Source organism: Rosa rugosa, chromosome 3 (genome assembly GCF_958449725.1).
Source record: "Rosa rugosa chromosome 3, drRosRugo1.1, whole genome shotgun sequence".
Lineage (NCBI taxonomy): Eukaryota > Viridiplantae > Streptophyta > Magnoliopsida > Rosales > Rosaceae > Rosa > Rosa rugosa.
In genome coordinates this window covers 15,591,624-15,604,446 of record NC_084822.1, presented here as the reverse complement: position 1 = coordinate 15,604,446, position 12,823 = coordinate 15,591,624, and the positions used below count along the sequence as shown (strand labels likewise).

Below are 12,823 nucleotides of genomic sequence, written 5' to 3'. Positions count from 1 at the left end.
ACCTTAGAATGTAGAAACTCCCTATTTGTGTGAATTTCTCAAAGGCGCGTGTCCCGCGCCCTCTTAGCAAACCCCACATCCACGACTTTTCACTTACAAAGAGAAAACTTATGCCACTAAATTAAATTGTACTTAGCGATTATAACTTATTTTTGTTTCATAATATAATACAATCAACGAATCCTTGTCCACTGTGGCTCCTCCATGAATCCTTGTTCTGGCCATTGTTATGTGTCAGCGGGTGAGTATGTAATGACCTTTTTGGCATGCGCTATTATCAATGGAATTGCCATTATTTAAAAAAATATATATATATATAATACCATCAACATTAATTAAAACATTCAAACTAAATATTCATGTTCAACACAAGCCGTATACTACAACTTTCAATTTTGGCCAAGCCTCTCAATACACAGTTACGTATTAATAATAAACACATCATATTGACTTTAGGATTAATTCAAAATCAAACAAGCGTGCAGCTGTCAGTTGCATAATCTATTTAGTTGCTAGTTAGTCTTGGTGCACATCTTCGGACAAAGAAGCCAAAAATTTCTTGAGCTGGCTGTTATAAACGAATGGTCGCTCCATTTGAACAAGGTGACCTGCTTTCTCTATATGATAGACTGATGCGTTGTTGCCTAATTGCCTATCAATGATCACAATTTAAATCATAAGTATTTTTCTTTTCATATTTTGAGAATCTCGATAATACGGTTTTGTTTTGATTACGATATGTACAAAAAATAAATTCCCATTACTATGACAAAATTCGGTGAAATGACCAGATAGTTGTTTTGTATTAGAATCAAGGTAGATGAGTTATTGTGAATCAGATCATGCATGAATTGAAGGAATTGAAAAATTACTTGTTGAGGTTGCTTGCAGATTCTATGTCGAAGATCTTGTCATTCGCTCCCCACAAAAGATACACCCTCTGCAAAATTATTGGAAGGGATTGATATGCATCCATTTATAATATAAACAGAGCTAGATGTCGATCTTGTTGATGTTCTGATGACTAATTATTAATTGGTAATTTATAAGCTAGAGAAGGTCATCCCCAACTTCAGGAACCCTACTTGATATAAAATTCGCATTATGATCATTATTGAAGAACTGGGTAGCTGGAGAGTAGACTTGGTATTTAGCGAGTTATGTAGAAGGATACACATTACAGCTCACTGGACATTAACTATATATGTGTGTGTGTCTGTGTATGAATATACTGTGGGACTGTGGTACAATATAGGTCAAAAATGAAAGTAATTCTCAGCTTATTACTATGGTTAATTATATTGGATAAAAGATCATTCATGCATTTGGGGGTCGTCTTGGGTACCTTGGTGTTTGCCATACCTTTGTTTTTTTTTTTTTTTTTTACTTTTAGTAAATTAATATAGTGGAAACCTGCTGAACTGGTCAACAGGTTACCCAATTAAATATCGACATGTGTCATTTTTAAAAAAAAAATTTACCATATTAACAACACACTCTTTCTTGATATGTAACATTGTTAAAAATCATGTAACAAGTATTGTCAAAATAATAAATTACACATAGTTGAACTACAATTACGACTTATGACAACAGTTGTTGTGGTTATTGTAATTGAGTGGTCAAAGATGTAAATATCATATTTGGACAACTTTTATCAAATTTAGAACCTTGATTATCAAGTGGAGAAGCTCCTTACAATACTGAGTTGTTACATATCTTTTGATCTAATTTTAATTTTACCATGTTCACAACACAAATGTTGTCGGAATTGTAAAATGGTTGGTAATCTTGTAAATGGTATAGTTTTTGAAGTAATTACTACAATCAGAACAAAAGTTACCGCTTTTACACCAATAGTTGCGAGTTATGGTAAAATATGTAGTCATTGAGTAATTATTCCATTAATGATAAAAATATAAAGATTTACCACTTTGACAACAAATTTGTTGTTGCACTTGTTAAATTGTCCATAAATTAGTACATTAGTTTAGGTTGAGTAATTACTATAAATAGGACAAAAGTTACTGCTTTTACATCAATTGTTGTGATTGTGGTAAAATGTGTAGTCATTGTAGTAATCATTTCATTAATAATAAAAACATAAAGATTTACCACTCTGACAACAAATTTGTTGTCATACTTGTTAAATTGTCTATAAATTAGTACATTAGTTTAGGTGGAGTAATTACTACAAATAGAACAAAAGTTACCACTTTTACATCAAGTGTTGTGGGTTGTGATAAAATGTGTAGTCATTGTAGTAATAATTTCACTAATGATAAAAACATAAAGATTCATACATGTTCTATTTTATATAATATTTACCACTTTGAGGACTCATATAACCACTTTGAGGACACATGTGGTAATTACAAAAAAAATCCGCATTAAAGTAAATAAGGTCTTCGTTAGAGAAAAGTAGGTTCTCATTTGAGTAATTAAGTCCTAAAAGTGATAATTGTAATAGGTTTTCATTAGAGTAAAGTAGATTCTCATTTTCGTAAATAAGTCCTAAAGTAGGTTCTCATTTGACTACATTTAAAACAAATATTATTTATTTTTACACTAATTGTTGTCGTTGTCGTAAAATGCATGTAAAAAGAATTATATTTGGTTAAGGAAACTATTAATGATATAATTAATTGGTAATAAAGATTACTTAACTAATACTAATTTTGCGAACTTAGGTTAGAAGGTTTTCAATTGTGTAATTGTCCATTAATAACAAGCATTAATTCACTAATAATAAAATTAATTAGTAATATAGACTATTTAACTAAAAGTAATTCGGTGAACCTAAGATAGAAGGTTCTTTTAATTTTGTTTGAAAAAGGAAAAATCATAATTGTCAATTGTCAATTGATAATCAAACATTAATTGGCTTTATTGTTTTCACTATCTTTATTGTTTTCAATTCAATTAGTAGTTTGTGTTACCAAAAAAATTAGAAAAGCTAAGGGCTAAACAAGTTACCAATTTGTTAAATATTTTGAACCATTGGATATATTACTAATCCAATGGTCCAAAATATTTAACAAAATGAGGGTATGGCAAACACCAAGGTACCCAAGAATTCTCCCATGCATTTGATATTATTATGTAGTTGTGTATATATGAATCGCCATAAAATGTGTGACAGAAAAAAGTCAGTACCCCATCACTGAAGTTGATTATCATTTTTATCATTATTATATATATCTAGAACAATTATTGTTCCATAGTTCCATACTAATAATTCGTGTTCAGGGTTTATAATAATATTGTTCTTATTCCTAATTGTCTTTATTCATAATAATAAATGTTTTAAATTTAACTTGGCAATAGCTGGAATTAGATGTTTCGCATACTACCAATTTGTTAACCCTAAAAAATAACCTCTGCTAGGGTTTGCTTTCTAGAGTTCTAGAAAGAAAGCTGCACCTACCATCTCGATGGACATTCTTAGTTGGAATTGTAGAGGAATCTGCAACGACACTACTACGAGGGCGTTGAAGGATCTGATCTCTCAAAACAAGCCCCAAATCGTTTTCTTATGTGAAACAAAGATAAGCAAGATGGAAGTTTTCAAGTCACTACATCTGGCTCTCAGGTTCCCTAACTCGAAGGAGGTTCTTAGTGATGGACAGGCAGGTGGCCTAGCATTATTCTGGAGTGCGGAGATCGATCTGCAAGTCCCTACAAGGTCCGCGCATCATATCGATGCGGTGATCAATGGTGGACCAGGGGATCCTCGATGGCGTCTGACGGGTTTCTACGGGTATGCCCGTACTGCTGAACGAGATCGCTCATGGAAATTGTTAAGAGATCTGGGGGACTTAGACTCGTTGCCATGGGTTGTTATCGGAGATTTCAACGAGATTCTAAATAATGGGGAGAAGATTGATGGGCCTCCTAGGGCTGAGAGGCAAATGCGAGGGTTCAGAGAAGCTTTAGGATACTGTGACTTGCTTGACCTAGGGTTTCAAGGCCCTAAAGCTACGTGGTGGAATGCTGAGACTCATCTGCGTCTAGACCGTGCAGTGTGCACTCCTTCCTGGCTTGATGTGTTCGGTTTCGCTAGGGTGACTCATCTCCCACCAAGCGATTCAGATCACGTTCCAGTTTTTCTCCAGGCAAGTGAAGTACCAATCCCAAAGAGGCCCCGACATAGTAGGTTCAAGTTTGAATCGTTTTGGTTACAGAATAAGGAGTGTGATAGCATCGTGAAGACAAGCTGGCAAACTGAATTCTCTGGTGTTCTAATGTTCCAAATAGTTCAGAAGCTTGCTCATACTCGTATTACGCTGAATAAATGGCAGAAAGAAACTTTTCGAGTTAGGCAGCAGCAAATGTTGGGAGTCCGAGCTAGATTGGAGGAGCTTTTGGACTCGTCAAATACGGGTTCTATACAAGAGGAGAAGAGGTTGTTGATGAATAAGCTTCAATCTCTTCTCTCTCAAGAGGAAGCTTTCTGGAGACAAAGAGCCAAAGTGACTTGGCTAAAAGAAGGAGATAGAAATACTGGTTTCTTCCACCGTAAGGCAACTAATAGAAAACGAAAAAATGCAATTCATGGGCTGTTGGATGAGCATGGTGTCTGGCGTGAAGATGATGCTGGGGTTGAACAAATTGTTACGTCCTATTTCAAGGATATGTTCACTGCTTCTCCAATTGATATGGAAGCTATGGATACCACTCTGGAAGCTATTCAACCTAGTGTCACACCTGAGATGAACTCTCAATTATGTCAGGAGTACACGGAGGAGGAGATTCGTTGTGCATTGTTTCAGATGTATCCAACAAAATCACCGGGCCCGGATGGTATGCCTCCATTATTTTTCCAACACTACTGGGAGGTGATTGGGAAAGATGTGACCGTTGCTGTTCAGGATTTTCTACATACAGGTGACCTATTAAAACAGGTGAATTTCACTCATATTTGCTTGATTCCGAAAGTCAATAATCCTGAAAAGATGTCAGATTTGAGGCCTATTGCTCTTTGTAATGTTTTATACAAGATCTGCTCTAAAGCAATTGCAAACAGACTCAAGCTATTACTTCCTGATATAATTTCACCGTATCAAAGCGCTTTTGTTCCTGGTCGCTTAATCACTGATAACATTCTTGTTGCTAATGAGATTGCTCACTTTGTGCATAACAAGAGAGAAGGGCTTGATGGATTTATGGCCTTGAAATTAGATTTTAGCAAGGCTTATGACCGAATGGAATGGTTGTTTCTTAGGAAAGTGATGGAAAGGTTGGGGTTCACAAGGGTTTAGATTGAATGAAGTTGCTTCTTTTTTGGGAGTAGAAATAGTTGAGTCACATGAGAAGTATCTGGGGCTTCCCACTTATGTGGGACGTAAGAAAACAGCTACTTTTCAATATATCAAGGACCATTTAGCCAAGAAGCTCAAACATTAGCAAGGAAAGCTACTCAGTGGTGCAGGCAAGGATATTCTGATACGGGTTGTTGCTCAAGCTCTTCCAACTTATGCAATGAGTGTGTTTCAGTTAACCAAGAACTTTTGTGAGGATTTGGAACAAATGTGTGCTAGATTTTGGTGGGGAAGCACGGAAGACAAAAGGAAAATTCATTGGAAAGCTTGGGAGGCTCTCTGCCATCCTAAGGAAGAGGGAGGACTTGGCTTTCGAAGCCTTACTGACTTCAACATGGCTATGTTAGCAAAACAGGCATGGAGAATTGCTAGCAATCAGGAATCCCTCATTGCTAGAATTTATAAGGCACGTTATTTTCCTGAGTGCTCATTTTGGGAGGCTCCCGCTCACAATGCTCTATCATATTCATGGAGAAGTATTTACGCTTCCAGAGAACTGCTTAAAACAGGCTCATATTGGCAGATTGGCACCGGCGTATCAGTAAGAGTGTGGTCTGATGTGTGGGTTCCAGGGTTTCCCAATTTAGTCCCTAATACTGATTCTCCTCTCTTTGATGCAAACATGACGGTTAATGAGCTACTCTGTGCACCTGGGAGATGGGATGAAGAAAAAGTTCGGGCAATTTTTACTATTGCGGTAGCAGACGCTGTCTTAACAATTCCTTTGTCACGAAGGTTGGTTCATGATAGAATTGCTTGGAGGTTGGAGAAGAAAGGCGAGTTTTCTGTTAAGACTGCCTACAGACATGCTTTTTCTACGTCTGTGGAGAGACCTGGAATTTTGGAGACTACGACGACTCAGTTTTGGAAGAAGCTATGGCAAGCTAACATTCCATGCACAGCTAAGGTACATGTGTGGAAAATCTGCCATAATATCCTTCCATCTCTAGAACGTCTGGTGGCTAAACATGTCATGATTGAATCACAACTATGTGTTCTCTGCATTGGTTCGGTGGAGTCGACTCTTCACACTACTACACAGAACACTTTTAATGACGTTTGAAAAACGTCATAAAATGGTTTTCATGACGTTTTTCAAACGTCATGCAGAACGTCGTCTCTACTGGTGCCGTCTTATGTGGCATGAATCGATGACAGTTAGAAAACGTCATAGAAAAGTATGTCCATGACGGTTAGAAAACGTCATAAAAAGTATTTCCATGACGGTTAGAAAACGTCATAGAAAGTATTTCCATGACGGGTAGAAAACGTCGTAGAAAGTATTTCCATGACGGGTAGAAAACGTCGTAGAAAGTATTTCCATGACGGTTAGAAAACGTCATAGAAAGTATTTCAATGACGGTTAGAAAACGTCATAGAAAATATTTCAATGACGGTTAGAAAACGTCATAAAAGGAATTCCATGACGGTTAGAAAACGTCATAGAAAGTTTTTCATGACAGTTAGAAAACGTCATATGACATATTTCCATGACGATTAGAAAATGTCATAGAAAATTTGCTAAAACGTCATTAGAAATCATCATGGTAAACATTTTTATGGCATTTGCAAAACGTCATAGAAAGAAGGCAAGAAGCAGTGAAGCGAATGACCCTATGAACTCCCCTCAATGCACCTATTTATAGAACAAGGTGAGCAGATCTCCACCGTTGGATGAACGATCTCAGAATTTGAATCCACGCGTTGGATTAAAGTCGCCTCGAAACCCGGAAAAGCTGTTGGCGCGTGTTGAGCGTGTAAAGGGACATGTCGAATCTCGAGGCGCTGTGGTAGACAGCTTTAGCCGAAAGTGATTCTGATTGCCTTAAATCACGGAAGGGATAAGCCGTGGCAGGTGGGCCGTACGTGGGCTTGTCTCGGATCAAGGCCCTCACTGTAGTTGTGGGTGGAGGCCCAATGGGCTGAATTTCTGAATAGTTTTGGGTGAAATCCTTGGGCCAAATTCCTGAATAGTTTTGGGTGTTTTGGGCCAAATTTGAAACAACTTGGTTTAAATAAAAGGAATGGTATAGTTATCATCGAGAGCAGCTTGTGCTCGAGTGGTTGAGAGCGAGATTCATGTGCAAGAGGTCTGAGGTTCGAACCTCGCCTCTTGTTTATTTTTATTATGTTCGTTTATGACATAATAAGTATAACATTTGTGTACGGACGTATTTTTATACGTAGAACCGTAGCTTTGTATATTTCTACCGAGATGTAGTGCTCTGAGGACATGGGAAAAGTCCGAAGAACGCCGGTTAAATAATAACCGAGATGTAGTGCTCTGAGGACAGGGGAAAAGTCCGAAGAACGCCGGTTAAATAATAACCGAGATGTATACCGTTTACTTGAACCTTGGCCGAGGTGACAGGTAACGACGTAGTTAGAGCTCTAACGTGTTGTTGGGATGGACCAAAGTGGTGATTTAGGGGGTTGAGTGATTGTAGGACCAAAGTGGTGATATTGTGGTTAGAGGATTGTGGAAATGTATTCGTTGTGGATTTCCGTGTGCTGTTTGATGTTTCCTTGCAGATGTTGAGATTGTTGGCTGCTTACTTGAGTTAAAGGAATAGTAAGCAGCCAACATTTTTCATGACACTTACCAAATGTCATGAAAACATTTTTCATGACATTTTCAGAACGCCATGGCCTATTGTCATTCATGACACTTACCAAACGTCATGAAAACATTTTTCATGACATTTTCAGAACGCCATGGCCTATTCTCATTCATGACACTTACCAAATGTCATGAAAATATTTTTCATGACGTTTTCAGAACGCCATGGCCTACTCTCATTCATGACACTTACCAAACGTCATGAAACATTTTTAATGACGTTTTCAAAATGCCATGGCCTATTCTCATTCATGACATTTACCAAACGTCATGAAAACATTTATAATGACGTTTTCAAAACGCCATGGCCTATTCTCATTCATGACACTTACCAAACGTCATGAAAACATTTTTCATGACGTTTTCAGAATGCCATGGTCTATTCTCATTCATGACACTTACCAAACGTCATGAAAACATTTTTCATGACATTTGAAAAACGTCATAAGAGTGATGACAGTTTAAAAACGTCATTAAATAGTAAGACTTACAATGACATTTCGAAAACGTCATAAACTTGAGACGAAATTTTGATCCATGACGTTTCCTTTAGAAAACGTCATAGAAAGGGTATTTAATGACGTTTTTGAGCAAATGTCATCTAAATATTGTCATTAAATGTCATATTTGTAGTAGTGTCATTTATGTAGAGACTGCATATTTTCAAGGGGGGTTCTTAGTTCAAACCCTTCTATTGCTCAAGTGTGCTTTACGGATGAGACTGATGGTCTGGGAGTGCTGGAGTGGCTTCTTTTCTGTGCAAACAGGTTAGTAGCCCCACACTTTGATACTTTGATGTTCTTGCTATGGGGAGTGTGGAAAGAAAGAAATTGTAGAGTGTGGGAGGGCAAAGTTAGGGGTGTTAATGATGTCGTTTTATTGGCTTCATCTCGCATCCAAGACTTTTTATTCCATAACTCAAAGGCTTCTAGTGTTAGCAGACGAGCTGCAGGGGTTGTAAGGTGGAGGAGTCCTCCGGTGGGTTGTGTAAAACTGAACACTGATGGAGCCTTCTTTTCGGAAACTGGTGCTGGTGGGACTGGTTTGGTTTTACGGGACAATCTTGGGCAGTTTTTAGCTTGCAAGGGCACAGCCGTGATGGGTCTTATATCTGCTGAGCATGCTGAACTCTTGGCAATCAAGGCTGCTTTTGATTTTATTGTGGAGCGGTCTCTGCAGCCTGCAATTGTGGAGACTGATTCTCTGTTGGTTCAACAGCAACTACTAGGGACTGGCAACAACTTATCAAGGCTTGGTAGAATTTATGAAGATTAATTTAAGGCTTCAGTTGGATGCTATGCCTAATGTCAATATAGTTCATACACGACGAGAAGCCAATAGGGCCGCTCATCTTACGGCTGCACAGGCTCATTCTTCAGGCCAATCTTTTTACTGCTCTTCTTTACCCTCATTTCTTCATGATGTTATAGTTTCGGAATATTGTAACAACTAGTTCTATTTGGTTCAATAAAGTTTGACATCTTTTATAAAAAAAAAAAGGGTTATTATCACAAATGGTACCTGAATTATACCTCAATTTTATCGATGGTACCTGAACTTCAATTTTGATCACAACCAGTACCCAAACTTTTCGATTTCATTTTAAATGGTACCTAGAGCCACCTCCGGTCACTATTCCGACTAAAAACAGCATGTAAGGCGATCATAGTGATGATCTTTGATGATTTCAAGGATTGCGATCATATATAGTGATGATCTTTTTGGTAATAGACTTGCCTTGAACTTTTTTTTAATTTTTTTTTAATTTTAGATTTGGCTTTTTTGGCCGGAATAGTGACTGAAGGTGGCCTTAGGTACCATTTAAAATAAAATCAAAAAGTTCGGGTACTGGTTGTGATCAAAATTGAAGTTCAGGTACCATCGATAAGATTGAGGTATAGTTCAGGTACCATTTGTGATAATAACCCAAAAAATAATAATAATAATAATAATAAATGTTTTATTTGGAGTACAATTTGATAAGTTAAAACTAGAGTGTGAAGTTATAGTGATCGATTTGTTCGGGTGGAAGGGTTCGAAATCACAAAATTAAATGAAACTTGCACGAACTAATATTGGAAACCTAAAGATATATATATGCACCATGCATGCATGCATGGTGGAACTACAATAAAGGTTGAAGTTATAAAACTCTTAAGATCGGAAATCTAATTGTAATGATTTGAATTCATAAACTTGGATGAATAATTAATCTAGTATATATAAAGTAAGATCGATCAAACCTGTGGATAATTAGCCACGGTGAAATCCTCGTCACTGATGACCAAAGCCTCTAGAAGTTCTTCCCTCTCCCTTCGGTTGTCAAACATTGCCTGCCAGCACTCATGGATTGAATTTCGAGGCATGAAAATATAGGTAAAACTGAAAAAGAAAGATGAAGATATATCTATATATACATACTTCCAAATAGTGTCTGTAGACCCAATCAGGAAGATGAGGAAACTTGTAGGCAGCAATTTCAAAAATGTTTCTCACTCCTTTGACCGAGTCAGGAAGCAAGTAATCCGACCACCGTGAGAACCCAATCCTCCCAAGTCCGGCTTCGCTAACGGACTTGTTCAAAGCCATAACGGAGCAAGTCACAACAAAGGCCTCAACCAAATCGGGGTACAGCTCCGCCATCTTAAACCCCACCATGCCTCCATAGCTCAACCCCACAAGGGTGCACCTCTCCACCCCAAGCTTCCTCAAACCCTTGGCTACGCACTCGGCTTGAAACTCTGGCGACCGGTCGGGCTTATCGGTAATGGATCCACCGAAGAAGATGAGATCGGGTACGTAAACGGCGTAGTATCTGGCGAGAGATAGGACTTGGAATTGCCATGTTATGATGCCGTCCACCGCGAAACCGTGAAGAAAGACCACGGCTGGCTTCGATTTCTTCGAGTTGGTTTCAGCAGGAACCCAGAAGTTCATTACAGTTCCTGGTTCGATCTCTAGGGTTTGGGGTCTCACCCCGGCCAGCTTCATTAGTCCATGCAAGATGGGCTTGTATATTGCAAAAATGTTTCCCATCTCTCTCTCTCTCTCTCTCTCTCTCTCGCTCTCAAACAATAAACTTTTGGCAGCAGTATCAGTCTATCAGATATAAGCTGGCAAAGTTGCAGAAGCAAAGGAGCCAAGAGGGAAGAAAATAATGAGACAACTAAGATACTTGATGTCAACGTTAGAATTCGACTATATAATATTATTATGCAAGGATGATTGCTGGCACGAAATGCACGTACACCTAGCCATCTAATAGATTATGCAATTACTGTGTTATATATACTGCATGGGATAACATTAACAATATGGTAGGTCTCACATATTTTTCTTTCACGTCTATTATTGTTCATTTGTTCAACTGTAAATTTGAACAACACATGAGGGCTTTTTGTTTATGTGGCTTCTCTTAGTTTTTGTTTTCTTTGTTTAGGTTCAGTTTGTTCATCGTAAAAAATAAAAAAATAAAAAATAAAATGCCCCTTGTTTGAGTTGAGCCAAAGATTTAAGATCATGCGTAATTTGAAGACAATATTGTTAAGATGATGATAAATTCTACTCATGCTGTTAATGCCACTATTGATGGTGATGCAAGTGATGGGAAGAAATCTGCTGTCCCTAATACCCTGTGCCAAACATGTCCCCATGCATTCATTGGTCCATAAAGATTAAGAAAATATTTTCTTAATCTTTTGTTCCATATTTTATTCTTTGTGGACCAATGAATGCATGGGGACTGGTTTGGCACAGTATTTTTGGGGACAGCAGATAGGTAATGATTCTTGTGCTAGCATAGCTAGTAATATTATGTGATTAATGAAAGCAATACAAAGTCAGGTCAAACCAGTCAAAGCCTTCGCAAGTGATTGCTCATGTAACAGTGACTTCATCAACTCCATCACACGTGAGGTTAACTGCCACAACCGAGACTCACTCTACTCCACACATTTGGGCATGACTCACCGTCAACCTGATCTGCTGCCTGAAGTGTCAATCCTGACGCACCATGGTTTACACGTGGCGTGATCCTGTTGTCAGTCCAGAAGAATCCAGCTTAATTAGCACTGTTGACTGGTTTGACCTGACTTTGTATTGCTTTCATTAATCACAGCAATATTACTAGCTATGCTAGCACAAGAATCATTACCTTCACTTTTGACCACGTCACTTGCATCACCATCAATAGTGGCATTAACAGCATGAGTAGAATTTGTCATCATCTTAACATCCCCCCTCAAACTAGTGCGTGGGGGACCAAGCACTAGGTTGGAGCATAGGCATTTGAACCGTGTTGTGCTATGAAATGATGGTGAGGAAATGGACACAGCACCAACTGTAGAATGAGGGTGATCTTCAACAGTATTTGACCAGATTGTACCGATATGAACAGATGCATTTTGAGTGCAGGCAACCAATGCAGTGTTCCCATTTTGACTATTTCTGTACCTGCACATTTTTGTAGCATGGCCTGGTTTCTTGCATATTTGACAAGCAATGTTGTTATTGCTGCTGAAATTCCCAGTGTCTCTTGGCTTTGCATTGTTATTATTGGCCCTGTTGTTGTAGTTGTTTGTACCCTTGTTGTTTGGAAAGTTTGGATATGAAACACTGTCATCTGAGTAACCACCATCAAAGAATGAGTTACTGACACCACTGTGCTGATAGCCATCGTTAAATGCTCCAGGTTGTGCATTCTGCTGAGAAAACTGCTTTTGAGGCATCATTACATTCTATTGTGGAACATTGTCGTAGTTGCAGCTATTCATGACAGGCACTTGTTGTTGCTGGTTACCATATGGCACAATATAACCATTTTGAGCAAGAAAACTAGTACACTGATGTGAGAAACCAATTTGGGATGGCAATGAGCTGAAAT

The 12,823-nt window shown here is 38.1% G+C and overlaps 1 protein-coding gene across 1 annotated transcript; it reads right to left on the bottom strand.

Moving 5' to 3' along the window:
- Positions 1-343: 343 nt before the first annotated feature.
- On the bottom strand, positions 344-11,147 carry LOC133740995 (uncharacterized). The gene is made up of 4 exons (XM_062168927.1): positions 10,363-11,147; positions 10,185-10,274; positions 873-940; positions 344-652 (listed from the first exon to the last, which is right to left on the bottom strand). The coding sequence occupies exons 1-4, from the start codon at positions 10,975-10,977 to the stop codon at positions 517-519; spliced, it is 909 nt and encodes a 302-aa protein (XP_062024911.1). The 5' UTR covers positions 10,978-11,147; the 3' UTR covers positions 344-516.
- Positions 11,148-12,823: the final 1,676 nt, after the last annotated feature.